This window comes from Garra rufa, chromosome 9 (genome assembly GCF_049309525.1).
Source record: "Garra rufa chromosome 9, GarRuf1.0, whole genome shotgun sequence".
Lineage (NCBI taxonomy): Eukaryota > Metazoa > Chordata > Actinopteri > Cypriniformes > Cyprinidae > Garra > Garra rufa.
This window is the reverse complement of record NC_133369.1, coordinates 37,468,525-37,491,409: the sequence shown is the minus strand read 5'-3', so window position 1 is coordinate 37,491,409 and position 22,885 is coordinate 37,468,525. Positions and strand designations below refer to the sequence as shown.

Sequence of the window (22,885 nt, the reverse complement as noted above, 5' to 3'; positions counted from 1 at the left end):
TTGGGTTCAATGGTCAGGGCAGAAAGAGAGAGAGACATCTGTACTGCATTGTGGAAGCTGTTTGAGCCCTCTAGTGATACGGGGTGAGAGAATCCCATCCGCGCAGCGGCGCACAGTTGCGGCACTTACAATGAAAACCTGTATGACACATACACACATAAATACACTCCAAAGAAAAAAAAAGAAAAATCAACTTTTTGCTTTTCCAGCTCAGTGCAGATACTGATTTTGAACTGTTTTCTATTACAAACACACTTAAAATGCTCACGCATTTTTAACTCTATTGTAAGTGGCTAAAATGAATATTATACCTATAAATTGTGATTACAACTACATCAGATAAGAAGTGCTGATTTCTGACACATTGACTCGCAGGCTAAGAGGTAAAAGCGAGGGAGAGAGAATGAGAGAGGGAGAGAGAGAGAGAGGGAGGGAGGGAGTGAGCAGCATGAGTGGAGAGAATCAGCAGCCAGAAAAGAGAAAGGAGAGAGAGGAGGAGAGAATGTATGGTGAAAGGCTAGCGCTTCCTTGCTTGTATCCAGGGCCTTTGTGAATAAACCATGGGATGTATCGGCTCTCGAACCCTCAGTAAGACCCTCTTCTTTTCTTCTACTTTCCGGCAGGGTGCACGTGAGCGGGTGTATTAAGTGCGAGGGGTAATTACAGCGCCGGGAAGGGGGTTGCTGGTGTGTGGCTGGCGATTTTCGCCGCACGTTTGGGATGTGTGAAACGAATTTGGCTGGTGGAGGGAAACGTTGAGTTAAACGTCTGAGCTATCACATTGTGCGTTCGCTGGCGTGTGCGGGCACGCGTTTGTGTGTGTGTATGTGTGTATGTGTGTGTGTGGATTCCAACCCACATCTCTTGATTTATGCTACTGCATGGTGTCTGTGTGTGGGAGGCAGAGATGATGGAGCGATGAAATGCAGTGATAGAGCTTGTTTACGGCGATTACGGAGGGCAAAAATTTCTATTGCTGGAGATGCTCTTGTGGTATCGTGTTGCACATTGAAATGGGCTGGAAAGTGAGAGGGAGAGATAGCAAACATGCTGAATTTCATTGCAGTGTGATGGAGAGAGGGATGGATGGATGGAGAGAGGGAGGGAGGGGTGATACATGCAAGAGAACTGAGGGAAATGTGTGTGAGGGAGAGGAGGGAATCAGGTTGGGACCATCCTGAATGCGAAACACTTGACGAATGAGTCCAAATTATCAGTTTTAGCTCGATCAGTGGCATTTTAAGGAGAGAGCTCACTCTGAAATGAAAATTCTGTCATTATTTACTCACCAACATTAGCATTAAATACATTTTTTTGAGAAATGCCTTGTTGAGAAGTGTTTTGTTTGGTCCGTCCAACGAAAGTCACTTGAAATCAAAACTGGTTGCCAGCGTTCTTCGAAAAATTGTTATTTTTTGTTCTGCAGAAGAAAGAGAAAGGTTTAGAGGGGCATGAGAGTGAGTAAATAATGACAGATTTCATGAGTTATCCCTTTAAACAGATCTTCAAGTCAAATGTAATCTGATTTAGAAATAAATGAAGTACTTTAAAAATACTACCGGCCATTTCTGAGGAGATTGGTTTGTAAATATATGCTTGCTATCAACAGATGAATTTACTTTGCAGTTTTACTACAGTCTGCAATAAATATACTTTAAAACCAGATCTTTAACAGCATTGATTTGGTGTCTTTTCCTAAAAGGTTTGTGGTATCAGATTCTATATTCTATTGGTCTGACAGAAAATGGTTCAACAGTACCCAGCATTTTTGTTGTCCAAGAAATCCATTTGGAAAAATACATCATGTGTCTGTCTGTCTATCTATCTTAGTGCTGTTAGATTGATTAATTGCGATTAACTGCATCCAAAATAAAAGTTTGTGTTTACATAACATATGTGCTGTGTATATTTATATGAACATATATATAAATATACACACATACATGTAAATATTTAAGAAATCAATGTAATATATATTTATATTTATATATAATATAAATCATATATAAATACGAGTTAGTGCTGGGAAATGATTAATTGTGATTAATCGCATCCAAAATAAAAGTTTTTGTTTATATATGTGTGTGTATTTATTATGTATATATAAAGACAGTACATATTTTGATAATATTTGCATGTATTATATTTTTATATTATACATACACTTTTTAATTAAATATATGTATTTATATATACACAATAAATATACACAGTACACATATATTATGTACACAAAAAATCTATCTATCTATCTATCTATCTATATCTCTGTATTTCGATTTCTTTTAAGGAAAAACTACAAAATAATGTAATATGTACAGTTTTGGAGGATACTCATAACTGTTTTTTAACTGAATGTTAATATTATAGTATACTATTTAAATTGTAATACTTAATAATATTATATCATATGTATAATATTTTATAACATGTGATCCTGGACCACAAAACCAGTCGCACAGGTATATTTGTAGCAATAGCCAAAAACACATTGTTTGGGTCAAAATTATTGTTTTTTCTTTTATGCCAAAAAATGATTAAGATATTAAGTAAAGATCATGTTCCATGAAGATATTTTGTAAATGTTCTACTGTAAATACATGTAATTAGTAATATGCATTGCTAAGAACTTTATTTAGACAACTTAAATGGCAATTTTCTCAATGTTTTAATTTTAATAGTTGTATCTCGACCAAATATTGTCCTATCCTAACAAACCATACATCAATGGAAAGCTTATTTATTCAGTTTCAGAAAACGAAACCCCTATGACTGGTTTTGTGGTCCAGGGTCACATAATAATAAATAATATCCAGTAAAATATAATTTAACAGTATTTCTTATGAGGTGTTGATGAATAGCTACCTGAGCCTTATTGATAAAACTATGGTTGGGAAACACTGTTCTACACACTTTTCTGCATTTTGACATAGTTTACGTTTCGAATGCATTGTATCAGGAGAAGTGGTGCAGAACAAGCTGACTTTGGCCCAGAACAGTCATGCACACGTTCAACATCAGCACTACAGTACATTAAACATCAGACGTAGAAACTGTGTCAAACTTCTCTTGCTGGGCCACCTGCCTCACATCCACGGAGAGGAAGAAAGCGAGTGAGAGAGAGAGAGAGGCAGGGGGAGGAACAGAAGAGAGGAGGGAGGAAAAGGGAGGAGGGTTTTGATAAATAGTGTTTTAACACAGCGCAGCACTAAAATGGAGGTCAACACGCTGTGCGGCATCGGTACACATTCTGTTTTGAGGTACATAATCAAGCGCCGGAATCAATTCAGCCGAACTACTTATGACACACTGTGAACCTCATTTGAATATGTGGTTCGGTACTCCGAGATTAAAACGCTAGCTCCACAAACATAAATGTGTGTGTGTTCTTCTGGTGGGTCATCTGATGTCATCTGTTTTTATTTGTGTTTGTTTGAATTAATGCTGCAGGGGAGACTTCACAATTTAATTTCACTCAGAATTGGACAGAATCTAACATCAAATCAGTAATCATTACTGCGTTTTAATTAAAATGATAAAAACCTTTTAGAAAATGCACACAAAGTCAATGCCCCTATTGCGAATACTCATTTAAACACAGTCTGTTATGTCTGAGAATGACTAAAAAGAGTAGGCACAGAAACAATGTGCATCAGTATATTGGACCTGGGCATTCTGTCTTAAAGTGACAGCAGCCTAATATACCTGCTGTTGTGACGTTAATCTTTTAGTATGAATATGTTATCCTTAAGGTTGTCTATAAGCTACTGTGTTTCTGTCCAATCAAATGCTTTAGTATTTGAAGCGTCCTGCCTGCTACAACTATAAATAGACGCTGAAGCTGCGTCTGAAATTGGTCACTTGTTTACCGAATTAGTATTTTTGTACGGTGAATGGGGCATATATTCGATTCAGACAGTGTAAATACGCTTTCCATTGGGGCAAGAGAATCTGGTTTCACGCTGGTTTCACGCTGTTTCACATAAACCATTAGAATGTACACAGTCTGCTCCGGTCCAAAGACTATAAAATGTAAAAAAACATATCGGACTCATTTGAATTCTACACAATTCTACGTAATTGTATGGTTTATAGCAATATGGATGAGACTGTGGCTGTCATACGCTGTCAAATGTGGCTTTAATGAGCTCAACGGCTCTAGCCCAAGCTGTGATATAAATAAAACGCCATTTGCTGTTTTAAAAAGGGGGCGGGGCTACTTCATATGTCCCGCCCTTTCTTCCTGTTTTAGTCGAAATTCGATTTTTTAATAAAACAACAAAAGAAAAAGAGAATATAGCATTTTTGTTTTGACTGAATAGCTTTTGCAGCTTTAAAAATTATCAATGTATATTTAACCCTTAAATAAAAAATAAATAAAATAAAATAAAATAAAATAAAATAAAATAAAATCAATTTGCAACTGCCACAAAATGATTTTGATTAAAAAAAAAATCCTATTTGGACTCTATAAAACAGGGTACTGACAGATTTATTGAGAAATTTTAAGGTCTGATTAAACATTAAACACGCACAAACATTAAACAACAACCCTGAATCATATAAACATGTTGTTAAATTATTGAAATATAAAATTTAAATCTCAGGATGTACTTAATATTTACATTTAATTTTTGTAAACATTTAGTTTTCTAATTTCTGTAGTATTGTGAACCTGGATAGTAAAGCTACCCAAAAAACTTAAAAACAAACTTTATTTAATTTGTATCTTTGTCCAATTGTATGTAATTTAATTTTTTTTTTTTTATAACAAAAATAGAAGCATAAAAATAATAATCTGTTTAAAAGTTATGTTACAGAATTTGGTAATGCAAAAACAAACAAGTTTTTTAAATTTTTTTCCACCTGTTATGTATGATTGCAACTGCCACAAAAATCAGTTTTATTGAAACAAATCTTACTGAGACTGTATAAAACAGGGTCCTGACAGCTTTATGGAGAAAGTTCAGGGGCTGATTAAATTTTTTTTTTTTTTTTTTTTTTTTCAAATTTGGTGGTTTTAAAATAGATTGTAGTATTAAATTATAAAAAAATAGCACTGAAATATGAAATGTTTTATTTCTTGACCTGTATGTCATCAATCATAAACATGTTAAATTAATGAAATATAAATTAAAATCTAAGAATGTACTTTCAATCAAATATGTAACATCAAAGAGGTTTGGTTGACAAAAAATCTAGAAAAAAAATCTTTGGTTGGCTAGGAATCTAGATAGATGGATAGATAAAGGTGAATTGCACATAATGAGTCATCAGATATTTACATATTTTTGCGCACGAAAAATATACTTGCACTATTAAACAACTCTACAAAATCTCTACAAAAATAGAAACATAAAAATAATAATCTAAAATAAAATAAAATACAATAAAACATTGCCAAAAAACAGTTTGATTGAAAAAAATCCTACTGAGGCTGTATAAAACAGGGTCCTGACAGCTTTATGGAGAAAGTTCAGGGGCTGATTAATTTTTTTTTTTTTTTTTTTTTTTTCAAATTTGGTGGTTTTAAAATAGATTGTAGTATTAAATTATAAAAAATAGCACTGAAATATGAAATGTTTTATTTCTTGACCTGTATGTCATCAATCATAAACATGTTAAATTAATGAAATATAAATTAAAATCTCAGAATGTACTTTCAATCAAATATGTAACATCAAAGAGGTTTGGTTGACAAAAAATCTAGAAAAAAAAATCTTTGGTTGGCTAGGAATCTAGATAGATGGATAGATAAAGGTGAATTGCACATAATGAGTCATCAGATATTTACATATTTTTGCGCACGAAAAATATACTTGCACTATTAAACAACTCTACAAAATCTCTACAAAAATAGAAACATAAAAATAATAATCTAAAATAAAATAAAATACAATAAAACATTGCCAAAAAACAGTTTGATTGAAAAAAAATCCTACTGAGGCTGTATAAAACAGGGTCCTGACAGCTTTATGGAGAAAGTTCAGGGGCTGATTAAAATTTTTTTTTTTTTTTTTTCAAATTTGGTGGTTTTAAAATAGATTGTAGTATTAAATTATAAAAAATAGCACTGAAATATGAAATGTTTTATTTCTTGACCTGTATGTCATCAATCATAAACATGTTAAATTAATGAAATATAAATTAAAATCTCAGAATGTACTTTCAATCAAATATGTAACATCAAAGAGGTTTGGTTGACAAAAAATCTAGAAAAAAAATCTTTGGTTGGCTAGGAATCTAGATAGATGGATAGATAAAGGTGAATTGCACATAATGAGTCATCAGATATTTACATATTTTTGCGCACGAAAAATATACTTGCACTATTAAACAACTCTACAAAATCTCTACAAAAATAGAAACATAAAAATAATAATCTAAAATAAAATAAAATACAATAAAACATTGCCAAAAAACAGTTTGATTGAAAAAAAATCCTACTGAGGCTGTATAAAACAGGGTTCTGACAGCTTTACAATTCACCTCTATGTCATGAATCATAATGAATCATACATGTCATGTTAAATTATTGAAATATAAAATCTCAGAATGTACTTAAATCAAATGTGTTACATCAAAGAGGTCTGGAAATCTGCCACTAGATGCTATACTAATACTATTTGAGACATAAGCAGTATTTGAGCTATTGTAGAAGTATTTTTTAATCTTTTTGGACAACTATGACTTTACCTATGAATCTAGTTTTGTACAGGATTAGATCTTCACACAGAGGTACTGAGTTTACTTTAGTAACAATAAGTTCAACAGAATGTGTGGTTCTTCGTACATTATTACTGAGTAGAGTAAAGCATTATATGAGACATCCTCATCTGAGTGTGTGTGTAGTGTGTAGTGTAATATTCTGGGTGTTTACCACTTTCTCTGTCCAGCTCTGTAGGCCAATATCGATCAGTGAAAGTGAAGCCTTGTGAAATGAAGCCAGTGGACGTCACAAAGACTGGACACACTCTCATCCGGCTGAGATCACTGTAGTAAATGATTCAAAACAAACAAGCAAATACAGCTTAGCACTGCGATAATCCAAATAACGCTTTGCTGTTTTGTTGCAATAGCAGATTTGGTGCAGAAATGTGTGGGCTTATGAGCTGGCTTGAAAAGATTTTTGCATCCATTATCGCAGTCTCACCACAAAGGTTTAAAAAACAACAACCCTATTCATCACAGTAACCATAAATTAGGTTTTCATGCATTTATGAGTCATGTGATCAAAAAAACATTGTCCTCCGTGCTTATTGATTTCATCATTTAATAGCACAGCAGCATTTCAAACATGTAATTATTCTTATAACAGAGAGTAATAACTTTTTATTACTTTGAAAGCTTGTTCAATGGTTTTATTTGCATTATTGTTTGCATCGTCTCTGGCTCTAGTTTATTGTTATGTCAAAAACCACTCGAAGGTATGTCTAATTTGTTCTCCTTTAAAGTGTTTTGGCATCAAATAAGTGTGTTTGCTTATACTTTCTTCAAATATCTGCTAAATAATTCTGCTCATCCTCAGTTGTGACCCAGATGTCAGCCTGTGAGGCTGGAATCACACTAGAGAGGCACTTTATAAAACAACCGAATCAGGCTGAAAAACACATTCATCCCTCTGTGAAATAACTCGCTCTGATACCCAAAATCTTTTAGTCAAAAGCCATTTAGGTTAGTGCCAAAAAGTGAAATCGCATTACATAGTGAAATCGCATTGCATGCTACACGTGAATCAAAGCTATTTAGCTTTTTTTTTTTTATTTCAAGAATCAAAGGCATGGGAATTCTTCTCGTTTTTAATATTTTGAGGGTAAAATTAATACAAGCCTATTATTAAGTCAATGAACAGTGATCAAAATGAAAAGGATAGTTTACCCAAAAATGAAAATTGTCATCATTTGCTCACCCTTCACTTGTTCCAAACCTGTATGAGTTTCTTTAAGCTTTTGAACACAAAAAGAGATATTTTGAAGAATGTGGGTAACCAAACAGTTGATGGTAGCCACTGACTTCCATAATATTTGGAAGTCACTGTGTGGTTACCAACATTCTTCAAAATATCTTCTTTTGTGTTCAACAGCTGAAAGAAATTCATACAGGTTTGGAATAAGTTGAGGGTGAGTATCAATTTCATTCAGCTGTTGAACACCAAAGAAGATATTCTGAAGAATTTTGGTAACCAAAGTTGACAGTATAGTATGGAAAAAGCATGAATTATGGTCAAAAGTAAATGATGACAGAACTAAGGACAAATTGCACAATTCTGGATAAACTGAAAATCACATTTTTATTTTTGATCTTGATTCTATGGAAGCCCGTTTCCACCACTGAATTAAAAAGGTAATTGTGACTTTTTTTCTCCCAATTCTGACTTTTCTTGCAATCGTGAGATATTAACTTGCAATTGTTATAAAGTCAGAATTGCGAGACATAAAATCACAATTCTAAGAAATAGTCGGAATTCTGAGCAATGAATTCAGAATTGCATGATATAAACCCACAGATATTAGTTAGAATTGCGAGACATAAAATCGCAATTCTGAGAAATAAAGTTGCAAATCTAAACAATTAAGTCAGAATTGCATGATATAAACTTAGTTATAAATTTAGAACTTCGAGACATAATATCACAATTCTGAGAAATAAAGTTGCAATTCTGAGAAATTAAGTCAGAATTGCATGATAAAAACTCACAAGACTTTTTCTTGCAAACGTGAGATATAAATTTGCAATTGTGAGTTATAAAGTCAGAATTGCATGATATAAACTCAGTTATAAAGTTAAATTCGCAATTCTAAAAAATAAAGTCGCAATATTGAGAAAAATTGAAATTTTAAGAAAAAAAGTCAGAATTGTGAGTTTATATCTAGCAATTCTGACTTTATTGTGGATTATTAAGTCAGAATTGTGAGATATAAAAACTTGCAATTCTGAGAACAGTCTTTTTCCCCCTCAAAATTGGAATTGAAATTTTTTACTTTTTATTGTTTATGCAGTGAAGGAATCAGGATTCCATACGATTCTCCCACAATTCTGAACTAAGCAAAATAACATGTATTTAGAGGCTGTGACAAAATATTATTGGCTGCAGTCTATTCAGAAAAAAATTGTTTAAATGAATGATTCAATGACTCACTCATGAATACTTCCCTTATTTCATTACTTGAATGAATCAGAATTTTTGAACAAATCTCTTGAATGAATGATTCAAAGACAAACACTTTAAAAAAAAAAGAAACGTTATTTAAAGCACCAGTAACTTTCATTATTTGCTGTATTTTCATCGCTACCACAAACATTTTTATACCAGAACTATAAATGGATGAAAACTGTTTGTGAAGTTGTTTCGTACCTAAACAGGCAACAGATCTCTCTGTGTAAGCAGCAGTGTGAACACAGATTTGAACGTTCCACTGACTTTACAAAAACAAGGTGTTTGAATTGACCCTTCGCAAAAACCCGTTGCTATGTCCGACAAACTATGCCGCTCTCACACTACACACCATGTTCTCACGCAGTGAAAAATACTTTGTGGAACAAAGAGGAAACTGACAACAAGCCAACAGACAAGACAGAGCAGGTTACTTCTGGTATGAAACAAGTTCTCAGCTTAAAAATAGTGTAATTTTTTCAAGAAATTTAAACAAAACATACCGTTTTGTAGTTCTTTACTGTGTCATGACGGATCACTGTATTGTCTTTTTAAATCAATCCACACATGAACTGATCGTCTTTTCTTATTTACTTAAAACATGAAATAAACATGAATGGATATTAGAATGTATTTTTTACCTTTAGGTCCACCAAAGATAATCTACTCGCCTTTCTGTCTGGTTTGTCGAACATAATGGCGGATTCTGCGTTATGACTGGTCCGATCACCTGTCAATCAAGCTGTTGGCTAAGTGTCAATTGCGATCTGGATTTTTTAACAATAAATCGTGATTATGTGGTCAACGGTTATGTTAGATTTTGCAGGAAATAACATTCTTCCATGTTTTTCATGTCTAAAGGTGCGTTCACACCGGACGCGAATGAAGCGGCAAGCGCGAGTGATTTACATGTTAAGTCAATGCAAAGACGCGAATAGCCATCCTGCGGCGCGAAATGCGCGAATGAGGCGGTGCGAAACGCGCGAATAGCGCGAATGAAGCGGCGCGCATTGAGCATTTCAAGCGATTAACGCGCAAGCTCAAAAATCTGAACTTTACCGCGCAAATGGTGCGAGTAAACTCAAATGTTCAAGCGTTCAACTACGCGCGAATAGCGCGTTTTTTCCGCACAAGTCGCGTCCGGTGTGAACGCACCTTTAGAGTGAAAAAAGAAGGTCTGGCTACTTACTTGACAATTTTGGGAGTTTCTTCTTAGCCTCGTAGAGGATCCTAGTGTAGCAGGACAGATCCGTTCATCATCATCAAATACATCCATGCAAAACAGAGACATACTGTACATACATAAATACAAAACTCTGCAAGTAACTTTGAATTTCATGTTTCAACCACAGCTGGAGACCAACATTTTGTAGTAGTACTGCACCATTAATATGAAGATGAAACCTCATTTGCAGCCTATTTTAATTCAGTAACATGGAGTGAAACAAGATATTTAGCCAGAAGTTATGGATGGGTCTTGGGCTTAATTATTGGGATTGATTCAGAATCAATTCAGAGTGAGAATGAGGGTTTGAAAAAGCATTTTGGCTATTCGTTAAAAGAACAGTTCAGGCAAAAATGTAAATTCAGTCATCAGTTTCTTTCTTCTGTGGAACACAAAAGAAGATTTTTAAACAAACAAACAAGACTGTAGCCCATTGACCTTTACTGTATGGACAAACAGTTTTGGTTTAAATCGTCTTCCACAGAAGAAAGTCAGTGATGCAGGTTCAAAACAAATTTTTTTAGAATTTTAATTTTTGGGGGGTGAAAGAAGCTGAAAAGGAAGAACATGTATCAATTAATTACAAAATCATAATTTAAAAAAAATAGTGACACATCTGGTTTCATGTTAACTTCAGCATGCACAAATACTTGTACGTGTACTTTAAAGAAAGCATGAAAACAATTAGCTGTATTAAATCAATGTACCTTAACAGATTACCAGTTTAACAATAGAAACCTGCCCAGATCTAATAGGTTTTAACCACATTAGATACCTGACACTTTAATGTATGGATGAGCGAGGGCTGTTGTGCATCTGGCAGGAACGCTCAGCAGTTTCCTGAACTCAGTGCAGCATGCCGTGGGGCTTTGGCATGAGTCCGCAGCGAGAGCTTCATAATGATCCCCTTGCTGCCGTGTCTCCAGCTGCCTGACTCAGCAAATAATAAAGCAAATAACACGCACACACATTCAAAACACAGAATGGGAATATGCTTTGTATTAAAATGTCCACTATAGCGAGTGAGTGAATAAGTGTGACTCGGGCATGGCGTTATATTACTGGTCATGTAGTAATGGCATACTTAACATGCGGAGTGTGATTATTCCCAGAACTAAACTCCCTGCAAGAGTGGTATTGTTCCTCAGGGAGTGTTGTGACTCCTGACTGGGTTTGCATTTATGTGGGTAGAGCAGGATTTGTATTAACCCTGTAAAGCCTGATGTATGAAATTATAGTCAGAAAACATAGGGTTTTTTGAGTAGATGTGTAATATCTTTTCTCAAACCATCCATTTTGAGTATTTTTCCAGTTCTAAAGATTTCCCTTAGTTCTAAGTACCTTCACATTGCTGAAACAAATACAACCTCAACCTTAGTTGGTTGCACATCCTTATAAATAGCATTACTGTTTGTCACGCTTCGGATCTATTCGTAATTTATTCCAAACTGAATCCATGAAATCTGACCTTTTCTTGACAGCGGACTGCTTGATTTAGTTGACCAATAAAACCAACTGTGGGGTTTTGCGCTTAACTGGTTTTGGGGAAATCACGGTCAATAAATTCACAATTGGAAATGGTGGTTGCTGAAATAAAGTGAGTAGGCTAGTATTACGATCTCAGCATGACCATCACCATGAGGGGCAACCAACCATTCTTATGTAGAATGGAATTGCTTTTTCTAGGCCACTGATCTCCATGTGAAAGCACATATTTAGGTACTATTCATTGTTTTTCTGTACGTATTTATTTATTTACTTGAGTTCTACAAATGGTACCTGAAATAACATCATCTAAATTTACTTTGGTTCTGTCAGCAGTCTAAGCCAAACAAGAAGTTAAAAGATATTTACACCTATATCTCTACTTTAAATCACAAAGCTCTTCGTTCAATTTTTTGATAAACATAAAATGAGAAACAACTGGGGGAAATGCTTTTATTTCAAGTATTGAATTTAGCATTTAATTAAGTTTTTAAGTATAACATACAGTGGTGGCCATAATTATTAGAACACTAGTATTTTCACCAACTAAAAATGGTTTTAACCCTTTAACTGTCACCCCCATTTTTGAAAGTGCACTATCCAAACTAAAATTATTATAATTCATAAACAAATACATTTTGTAATAAGATTTTAAAAGTACCATTTCCATGGTAATGCAATGTCTGATTTTAAAATGGCTTTCACAGGATGAATTTTGAGGTTTTAGGTTTTCAGTAGATACATAATTTATGATCTCTAAAAGTTATAGAGAAAAAGAACTTTTGTGAAAAAGGTCAGAACTCCTGTTATGATATGATTTTTGAGGTGCACTCTTGTCATAAATAAATTTTAGGATTAGAATTTAGTTGTAATATAGTGAAGTAAACTTAGGCGTCCCACTGAGGGGACGAGTGACTGTTAAAAGGTTAAGTCGTCAGTTATTTCTATATTTTGCAGTAGTGTGTCAGTAAGAAATAACAGTTTACATTTCCAAACATTCATTTTGCCATTAATTGTAATAATCCAGTGAGATTTTTTTGCACAAGGAGTCTGACAATAGTCAGTGCTCCACACAGAGATCTGATCTCATCATCCAGTCTGTCTGGAATGACATTAAAGGAGTAGTTCACTTTCAAAACAAACATTTACAGATACCCTCTTGTCATCAAAGATGTTCATGTCTTTCTTTCTTCAGTCGTAAAGAAATTGTTTTTTGAGGAAAACATTTCAGGATTTCTCTCCATATAATGGACTTCTATGGTGCCTCCCTTCTTTCCTCGGCTGTGATCGTTTAGAGCCCTTTGTTTCTCATCTCTTCTTGAGACGAGAAACATATTCTATCATATCTACATGTAAAATGCAGGTCCAGAATATGTAATATGCTGCGAACAGGCCAGATAGGACAATGGGCTGGATTAACGCATTCTTCAAATCAAAGTTAGCAGAACAATTAACATTACATTCAAACAATAAGCGAATAAGCAAGTTATCAAAAATCCTAGTACATCTCACTGCTTACATTAATTGCTTTAACAGCACAGTTTAGAGTTTACGTGTCAAGCGTAACGTAAGGATGGATTTGTTAATCTGCAGTTACCACAAATGTTTATGACACATTAATATACTAATACAGTTACAAAATATGAAAAATAAAACAGAAATAAGACACTTACCACAGATGTAAATCGTTCTTCTTGCTGCTCCCGAATGTCGACCATTGAATATAATCCCGCCTCTTTAGATTTGAAATTTACCAGAATGCATTGCAGTTTACAGCAATATGCTGTATTAGATAAGAAATACAACCCGCTGCTGTAAAATATTGCTGTAATTTTTACAGCAATTTGTTACAGAGTACATATAAATAAATATAAAAATTATGTGTGTTTGGGACGCTGTGAGCATGGAGACTGTAGTGTACACAATAAGTTTGAATACGTGACTCATAAACGGCCGTTGAGATAGTATTCTCAAGGGAAATATGTCGAGGCTTGGACCCGGAAACAGCATTAGTTGGACGTGCATTACGTCATCACTTTACAAGCAGATAGGCTGATCATAGGTTTTCATTTCATGTACACAAACAGTACATTGTGACTGCAAAAAACAACTTATTTAGTACCTAGTTCTCACTTTTATTTATTTTTTTACTTTTTGATATATGACGGCTCCACAGCTTCAGTGGCCTTGCAAAATGTCCACCGGCACTGCACTACTTCTCAGCAGATGCAACATGTCAACCGATGTTGTTGGCGAACTAAATAATTTGTATTCAGACATCCTACCCATTTAATAATTCTATGTTATGCATATATGGAATATGGGTCCAACTTTAGTTGCTTATTTAATATCCTCTGCTGGAAGTTAATTTCATGTTTTAGCAGTTTTGTATGTTGAAATGTAAACATTCACATATTTAGTATTATTTATATGGTTTTGGAATTTAGAATATTTTTAATATTTACCTAAACAGTAATGCATAAAATATTTTATTCTTGTTTGAACAAACTCAAGCACTTACAACACAATAATAGGCAGCAGTGAGCAGCAACGCATTTCTCGTTTCCATTTGGTAGGACTGTATGGCATCTGTGATATTATGTTACTAAGGGACACCCACTTAATGATATATGATTACTAAGCGCTCTCTCATAGACACACAAACCTAGCCAATCTTCTATTGTTGTCAGCGTTGAATAACAACGCCCTTGCAAATGAAGTTTGACTCAAACCGTGATCTGAGGCGATAAAGCCTGAGTTCCTCAAGACACTCCACATCAGTCAAAGCTGAGGTGCTTATCTGCAGTCACACATACATCGCGTGAACGACCGCAATGTGTTGTTTATAGAAGTAGATTAATCGTTGGGCTATACGTTGCAGAAATACAGTCTGCTGCAGAGTGCAGACAGAAGGGTATTAATTACACGGGTCACACCCTGAGCTCGGGTCGCGTGATGAAGCTGATAATCAACATGACCAGCAGCAGTCCGTGCACGAGCACCGCATACAGCGGCCACGAGCAGCTGTGAGACACTCGAGCTTACGGTCACCGAGCCGTCCCATGCTTCTAGAATTCCTCTCAGTCTTCCGTTAACAGACAGACAGAGACGGATAGTCTTTCTTAGCGGCGGTTTTCATAATAACTACAGCTGCGGCAGACGCGATGTGGCTGATGCGGGTTCTTCGTTCCGCACGGCCGCGCATCTTTCTCTCTCTTCCTTCCTCTTCTCTTCTATGGCGAGTGGATAATGCCTTTTCTAAGGCTAAGCAGAAGAAGACGAAGGCGCAGACTACCCTTCCGTCGCCGTCAGTCCGTGTCAGATTTTGAATGGGATTAATAGGGAGGGCAGACGACATACCCGCGGCGATGTCACGGCGACGTCACTATTGGAACCTATAATGGCGGCGACGTGACAGCGGCGTACATGAGAAAAGTATAAAAAAATGTAGGGCTGTATCCGAAATCGCCCCCTATACCCTATTCACTATTCCCTACATTAGTCCACTCCTACAGTTCACTTGAAGGAGTGAATGAAAACGAGTGAGTGAATTCGGACACTAAGTGCACCGGAAGGACTGCCGCTTTTGCATAGTATTGCTTACTGTTTAACATTTCATTCATCATTTAAAACGGACAGTTCGAGGAGTAAGATTAAAGGACTTATCTTGAGCTATGTCAAGGAATTTATGTATAAACCCTGGTTAAACAATTTAATAATCAATTTATAATGAATTTGTACCTGTGTTGTACGCTGTATTACGCAGTGGACCAGTTGCGTTGAAAAATGAACGGATGGATGATTCAGCTGCTGGCGCCATCGTCTGGGGAGACGCGGGAATACAGTCGGCGCGCGACTCTCACAGTGCATTATGGGTTATCTCTAGCTGTTGAGCGTACATCGGTTGTACACTCGTTTTTGCGGTGCATTGTGGGATTGAATGAGTGCACTCGGGAACGTCCACTATGGTTTCGAACACCACTTAAAATGGCTGTCCCCTCAAATAGTGCCCTATTTGAGGGTATAGGGGGCGATTTCGGATACAGCCTAGGTGTGATAAGTACGTCTGAACTAGGTGCGTCGCCTCACATGACGCCTGATACATACGTCGTCACCATGTACGTCGCCTCACATGACGCCTGATACATACGTCGTCTCCTTCAACTAAATTTAAAGGTCCCATATCGTACACATTTCTGGAGGTTTATTTTATTTGTTGATGTCCTTAAGAATATATATTTGCGGTATAAGTGCCAAAATCCATCTCAATATATTTTTACAGCTCCTTTTTTAGGAGCTCTGTCAAAAACAGGTCGATTTTGGCCCATCTAATTAATATTCATGAGCATCTCTTCTGATTGGCCTGTTGTTTTCTGAGTGACGCACAACCAGGCTAATCACAGGTAACTACGGTCATGTATGCTGTAAGCGTAAGCGAGCTCAGAGCAATAGAGAGAGCTGATACTCAACAGGATATTTTAGAATGATCATTAATGTTTTTTCTTTTACAAACACCGAATGCAGTAGGCTACATAACTGTTGCTTTAGTAAAGCCCCTTTCACAATGCGCGCTGATTCTGGAAAATTACGGGAACTGTGTGAACCAAAGCCAGAACCTAAAGGCAGTGTTGTAGTAATGATGCACGTTATCAAGCGACTCTTCACAACGAAAAATAACGTTACGTGCAAAGTGGAATGAAGCGGCGATCAGGCAGAGCCAGCTCCTCACTATCAGCGCTGAAGCACAGTTTGTTCAGGTTAGTTTCAGTTTAGTGAAACGTACGCGTCGCATTACATCTCACATCCAAACGTCACATGTCTTTATGGTTTGTGTGTAAAGCAAGCACAGATTCCGGAAAACAACTGTGAATGAACCAAATTAAACAATTCCGGAACAAATCGTGGGACACATTATCCGTGTATTTACCGGAATCGCTGTGTGAAAGAGGCTGAAGTTGACGTGCCGCTGGTCTCTTATATTCACGTTGTTCTGAAGCCTGTGCAATGATCGTAGCTTGACATCTATCGACTGAACAGGGTTTTCTCAACTTGTTTTCCTGTTGTTGTTGCTCAATAATGGAATGGATGCGTTGTTGTCTGGGGGTTTGACAAAAGGAGGGTGGGACGTTGGTTTGTGACTGAAGGCGGTGACTTGAGTCGATCGGACGTCACATCGTTACGGAAGTCACAGCTGCTCGTGAAAATGAACAGCTACTTTAAGCAGGCTGTGTGCAGTTTACTGTGGATTGACTGTTTTGAAACTCATATGGTAGTTAGATAGCCCCTAGACCTTAGTTATCATGAAAAAAGCCAGGAAATTTTGATTTTGACGATATGGGACCTTTAAAGTTTGCATTAAAGTAGATGTATCTGTTATAGGTTATTACTTTTATTTAGTTATTTACAAACACCTAACAACAGTGCATAATAATTGCTGCATAATATTAAGTATTTTTCATGTATGATGATGATGTGATAATAATGATATTTCATGTTCTGTTTAGCTGTTACATTATGTTTTGGATTATGTCCGATGCTTCTTTTTCTTTTTGTAATTATTGCATGAGGAGTAGACACATTTTATAATGTCTTTTAAAATGCGTAGGTCTATGTTAAATTCCCTTAATTATAACATTTCTAGCATATTTTAAAAACATTTATCTGAGCAATACTATATCTCATGTAGACCATTCACATGTAGCACAATTTCAAGTCAATAATAGAATCCATTAAAGAGCAAAACAAATAATTATAATTTAAATCGGGGGGTTTTCTCCAGTCGAAAAAAGTAGCCTAAATTATGTCAGTGATTTCTCAAATTTTTAAAGAATATCTAAAATTATTTTATATCGATCTGCAGTATAATAAAAAACAAATACAATTTATTATGCAGAATATTAAATGAACTTTATGCTAGCCTAACAAATTTTCTTCATAACGAATAGCCTACTTCAAAACGAAGTCTACATGAATTCTTTAATCACGAATATGATGAAATAACATTATTTCTTCTTGCATCAATATAATATAAGAATATAAGAATAAATGAAGATTGCTTACTTAACACAGTGAACGAATTTCAAGGTTTTTTTTTTTTTTTTTTTTGCTTTTTGATGGATTCTACAATCAGGGATTAAAACGAATTGTCTGTAGACCTAAGTTAAATGCAGGCTACTTGTTTTTTTTTTTTTTTTTTTTGTTTTTTTTTCGTTACATTTCCCAAGTTAATGATTACAACAAAATAAAACACTACTTAATAAATTCCAGTCACTGTAATATCCTCATCCATTTGATACAAAACTCTCTCTCTCTCTCTCTCTCTCTCTCTCTCTCTCTATATATATATATATATATATATATATAGTTTTGTATCAAATGGATGAGGATATTATATATCTATATCTACATATAATTTTGTTTCGTCATATTCGTGATTTATTAATTTATACATGAAAACTTCGTTTTGAGTATAGGCTATACCTTATGTATATAGGTTATGAAGAAATTCGTTAGCCTAGCCTAAAGTTGATTTATTCTTCATAACAAATATTTAGAAGAAGTTAAAAATTAAGGAATTAGCCTGTATTCTATAGATGGGGAAATACGCTTTTTTTCTTAACTTGTGTTAGACTGCCGATCGAAATAAATAATACTTGATCATCTTTAAAAATGAGAGAATCACTGACATAATTTAGGGTATCGACTGCATAAAAACGAAACTATTTAAGTTTGCAGCGTAAACTGATGAATTGAAAAAGACAAGAAATAAAGCAACAACAGAGATTTCTCCTATCAAGAAAAATGTTTGATAAAATTACAAAATGAATGCTGAATGACAGGAAACACTTCTCCGCTATAGCTGCACTTGGTGTCAGTGACAAATATTAAATGTTTAAAAAATCTTTGTGAAAACGAATGGCAATGACTGGTTCTTGGATTCTAAGATTATTATCTTTAGACACAGTTTGACACTTTTTTGCCAAGAAAAGACCCAGACCTACTGGGCACGATCCGTCCTTAAGACCTAGCGTGTTGGCTTTAGTTTCACGAATTTATCATAATTGGGACGCTAATCGGCCATTTTAATTGAAAGATGAAGGCGGTGATATTAATGTTGTCCACTAGATGGAGCCACAGGAGAAGGAATCTTCTACCCCTAATATAAGACTGGGACTGACAGCTTGACATCCATTTTTCCCAGTGAACTCATCTGGCCACAGCACACATTTCCACTGTCTCTTTGCCTATCTGAGATGAGCTCTGGCCCAGTGGACCAGCAGCATCACTTGATATATAGCTTTCTGATGAGCCAAACCTGATAACCTTAAATATTACAAATTTACCCTGCTCACAAACTGCTCCAAAACAGCCCAATTTAGATATTCTAAAACCCTTTTTTATTTTGCCTCTGTCCCGTTTTTTAGTGTGGTGTAGCCATCAAAATCAAAATTTGTTTATATTTACAAAATATATTTAAGTTGGTCATTGAAACTTGGAAAATCTTTTCTTTGTACTTTTGTCAATTAAATAAAAGTTAAAGAGAATTATCAAATTTACAGATTCCTGATTTTTATTGCATTTTACAATTTGTTATTAAATGATTAAACATTTATCTGAAACATTACGTATTGTTCTTGTTGGGATTTTTATTCATCTTGTAAAATGTATTAATTATTTTTAAAACATTGTGTCTATTTTGTATTTTTATAGTCATCAAAATAATTGGATAATAAAATGAAAGTGTACTTTGATTTTTATTCTTGTGATTTTTTTTCAATTGATCTAGTATTCTGACAATCCATAACTTACGATTTCATTCTTAGCTTTATTCCATGTGCAATGAGAGTATGAATAGTGCCTTCAAGTAATGAGATTTTAAAAACAAAAACAATATTTTTTTTTTAGTTTCACAGAAGAAAGAAAATAACAAAAGGACTGAAATGAAATTAAAATGATTAGCCTATAGTGATTACTTGATTTTGAAGTTCTTGATTTTCGTTAACTATCCCTTTAAGTAAAATGCAAATACATCCCTTTAAATTAAATAAAACACAAGGCTATATCCATCAAAATATACTTAAGATATTGTTTTTATTACTTATTATTTTACTTGATTTTAAATAAACATGTTCATCTTTGATTTTTATTGTATGAAACTGGGGAAATTACAGCTCTGCTGACAATGTTACAAATTCAACAAATCTAACAGACATTCTTATCAGAATCAGAATTTCTTTATTTATCCCCGAGGGGAAATTCTATTCACACGTCTATTGAGGCGACATAACTTATCACGCGTCTGTTGAGGCGACGTACTTCTCTACGGCGTTGGTGTCACGCGTCTGTGTGGCGACGTAACCCTTCTCAAACGGAAAAGTACACGACCGTCGCCTTCGGCTGGTAATCCGTGGCACGATCCACTCGCCATACTCTTCAGCTTTGCGTCGTTACTAGCAGAGCTGCGCCGTGGCTTGGCCGCAGCCAGGGGAGGTATCAGAGAAAAGAGAAGCGCTGGGGAAAACGAGTCGCCTCATCGTACAGGATTATGTGCTCGCCTGTTATTGCTTCATATGTAGCAACTGCAACAGCTTTATAGCATGCACAAAGCAAAGCACTCCGCTCATTGTCAATGCATTCTGCAGATTTCTCGGACGTGTTTGATAAATTAAACTTATATAGGAGGATTAAACTGCAGCGAAACAAAGAAATGGGAAAAGAATGTGTTTTGGAAGTCAGTTAATGCATGAGTGGGAATTTGTTGCAGTAATGATACAGCGGGGGAACGTTTTAGATTGGATATCATTAGCAGTGAGTCCTCAAGCAATGCTGTTGTTGATAATACTGGGAATCCCAGTGGAGGGTTGTAAAACGAGAATATAGAAAGTATATTACCATTTTAATTGATTTGTTTAAAGTCTGGCTAGGAAAGAAAAGGATCCTGTATGTATTGAAAAATGCAGTCACATTAGACTTCATGCTCCAATCGCTTTCTTTCTAATGCAGAAGAGAAGAAAATGCAAGTGCACATGCAGCTTCATCTTTCACTGTGTGTGGGAAAGTTTAAGGTGAACTCTGAGCAACAGAGGATTTAAACATCCTGCAAGAGTAGTGTTTAATGAGCCGAAAAGAGCACATGTCACATCTCTGTTCATCAATTTGCACTACCAATAGTCCTTCCAATACAGTGAGGGAAAAATAATTTGATCCCACTGACAAAGAAATTATGAGTCTATAACTTTAAGGGTATGTTTATTTAAACAATGAGAGACCGAATAACAAAACAAAAATCCAGAAAAACGCATTTCAAAAAAGTTGGAAATTGATTTGCATTTTATTAAGTTAAATAATTATTTGACCGCTTTGCAAAACATGACTTAGTACTTGGTGGCAAAACCCTTGTTGGCAATCACAGAGGTCAGACGTTTCTTGTAGTTGGCCATCAGGTTTGCACACATCTCGGAAGGGATTTTGTCCCACTCCTCTTTGCAGATCCTCTCTGAGTTTCGAGGCTGACGTTTGGCAACTCGAACCTTCAGGTCCCTCCTTCCCTTCTATGGGATTAAGGTCTGTAGACTGACTAGGCCACTCCAGGACCTTAATGTGCTTCTTCTTGAGCCACTCCTTTGTTGTCTTGGCCATGTGTTTTGGGTCATTGGCATGGTGGAATACCAATCCATAACTTATTTTCAATGGTTCTCACCCAAGATTTGACGGTACATGTCCTGTCCTCTTAGCAGAAAAACACCCCCAAAGCATAATGTTTCCACCTCCATGTTTGATGGCGGGGATGATGTTCTTGGGGTCATAGGTAGAATTCCTCCCCCTCCAAACACAGCGAGTTGAGTTGATGCCTAAGAGCTCGATTTTGGTCTCATCTGACATAACACTTTCACCCAGTTCTCTTCTGAATCATTCAAATGTTCATTGACAAACTTCAGACAGGTGCTTTCTTGAGCAGGGGGACCATGCGGGCGCTGCAGGATTTCAGTCCTTCATGGCATAGTGTGTTACCAATTGTTTTTTGGTGACTATGGTCCAAGCTGCCTTGAGATCATTGACAATATCCTCCCGTGTAGTTTTGGGCTGATGCCTTTGCCGTTCTCATGATCATTGAAACTCCACGAGGTGAGATCTTGCATGGAGCCCCAGACAGAGGGAGATTGACAGTTATTTTGTGTTTCTTGCATTTGCGAATAATCACACCAACTGTTGTTACCTTCTTACCAAGCTGCTTGCGATTGACTTGTAGCCATTCCAGCCTTGTGAAGGTCTACAATCTTGTCCCTGACATACTTGGACAGCTCTTTGGTCTCAGCCATGGTGGAGAGTTGAAATCTGTTGGATTGATTGCTTCTGTGGACAGGTGTCTTTTATACAGTTAACAGCTGAGATTAGGAGCACTCTGTTTAAGAGAGGTCATTACCTGTATAAAGACACCTGGGAGCCAGAAATCTTGCTGATTGATAAAGGAGATCAAATACCTTATTTCACTCATTAAAAGATTTTTTTTGTGCTGCCTTTAACCTCACAGTTCAGGACAGTCATTGGTATATTTTTGGACTGTGCAGTTGTAACGGATAGCTTTCTCTGGATATTAGGACATCATTCTTTGCACTCAGTACCCAGTGGAAGTGCACGTTAAGCAAAGATGATTCACTTACTGTACATTTCACTTAAAATTTTGTGTTGATTGTAAATGACACTACACTTCTTCCGTATATCATACTAAGAAACAAACTTAGTGAGCGTGTCGCACAAATATATATATATATATATATATATATATATATATATATATATATATATATATTAGGGGTGGGCATAGATACATTTTTTTAAATCTAGATTAATCTAGATTAAAATGGCTAATTTGAATTCTGCTGAAGGCATTCAGAATATGTGTGCTACCCAAATAATGACTAAAAGTAAGTCTTCGAGAACGGGCCAGGTGGCGCATTAGATCAGGCGTTCATCTCCTGTATCCAAAATGCATCACAAACTGCTTGACAATTGCATTTACA

General features: G+C 35.6%; 1 protein-coding gene across 1 annotated transcript in view; it reads left to right on the top strand.

Annotated features, from left to right (window-relative positions):
• Nucleotides 1–484: 484 nt before the first annotated feature.
• The window catches only part of fam131bb (family with sequence similarity 131 member Bb), a 74,208-nt gene continuing 51,807 nt past the window's right edge, over nucleotides 485–22,885 (top strand). Inside the window, exon 1 of the mRNA XM_073847849.1 lies at nucleotides 485–588. Coding sequence (XP_073703950.1) covers nucleotides 561–588 — 28 coding nt within the window. The 5' untranslated portion in view covers nucleotides 485–560. The remainder of the gene's footprint in view (nucleotides 589–22,885) is intronic.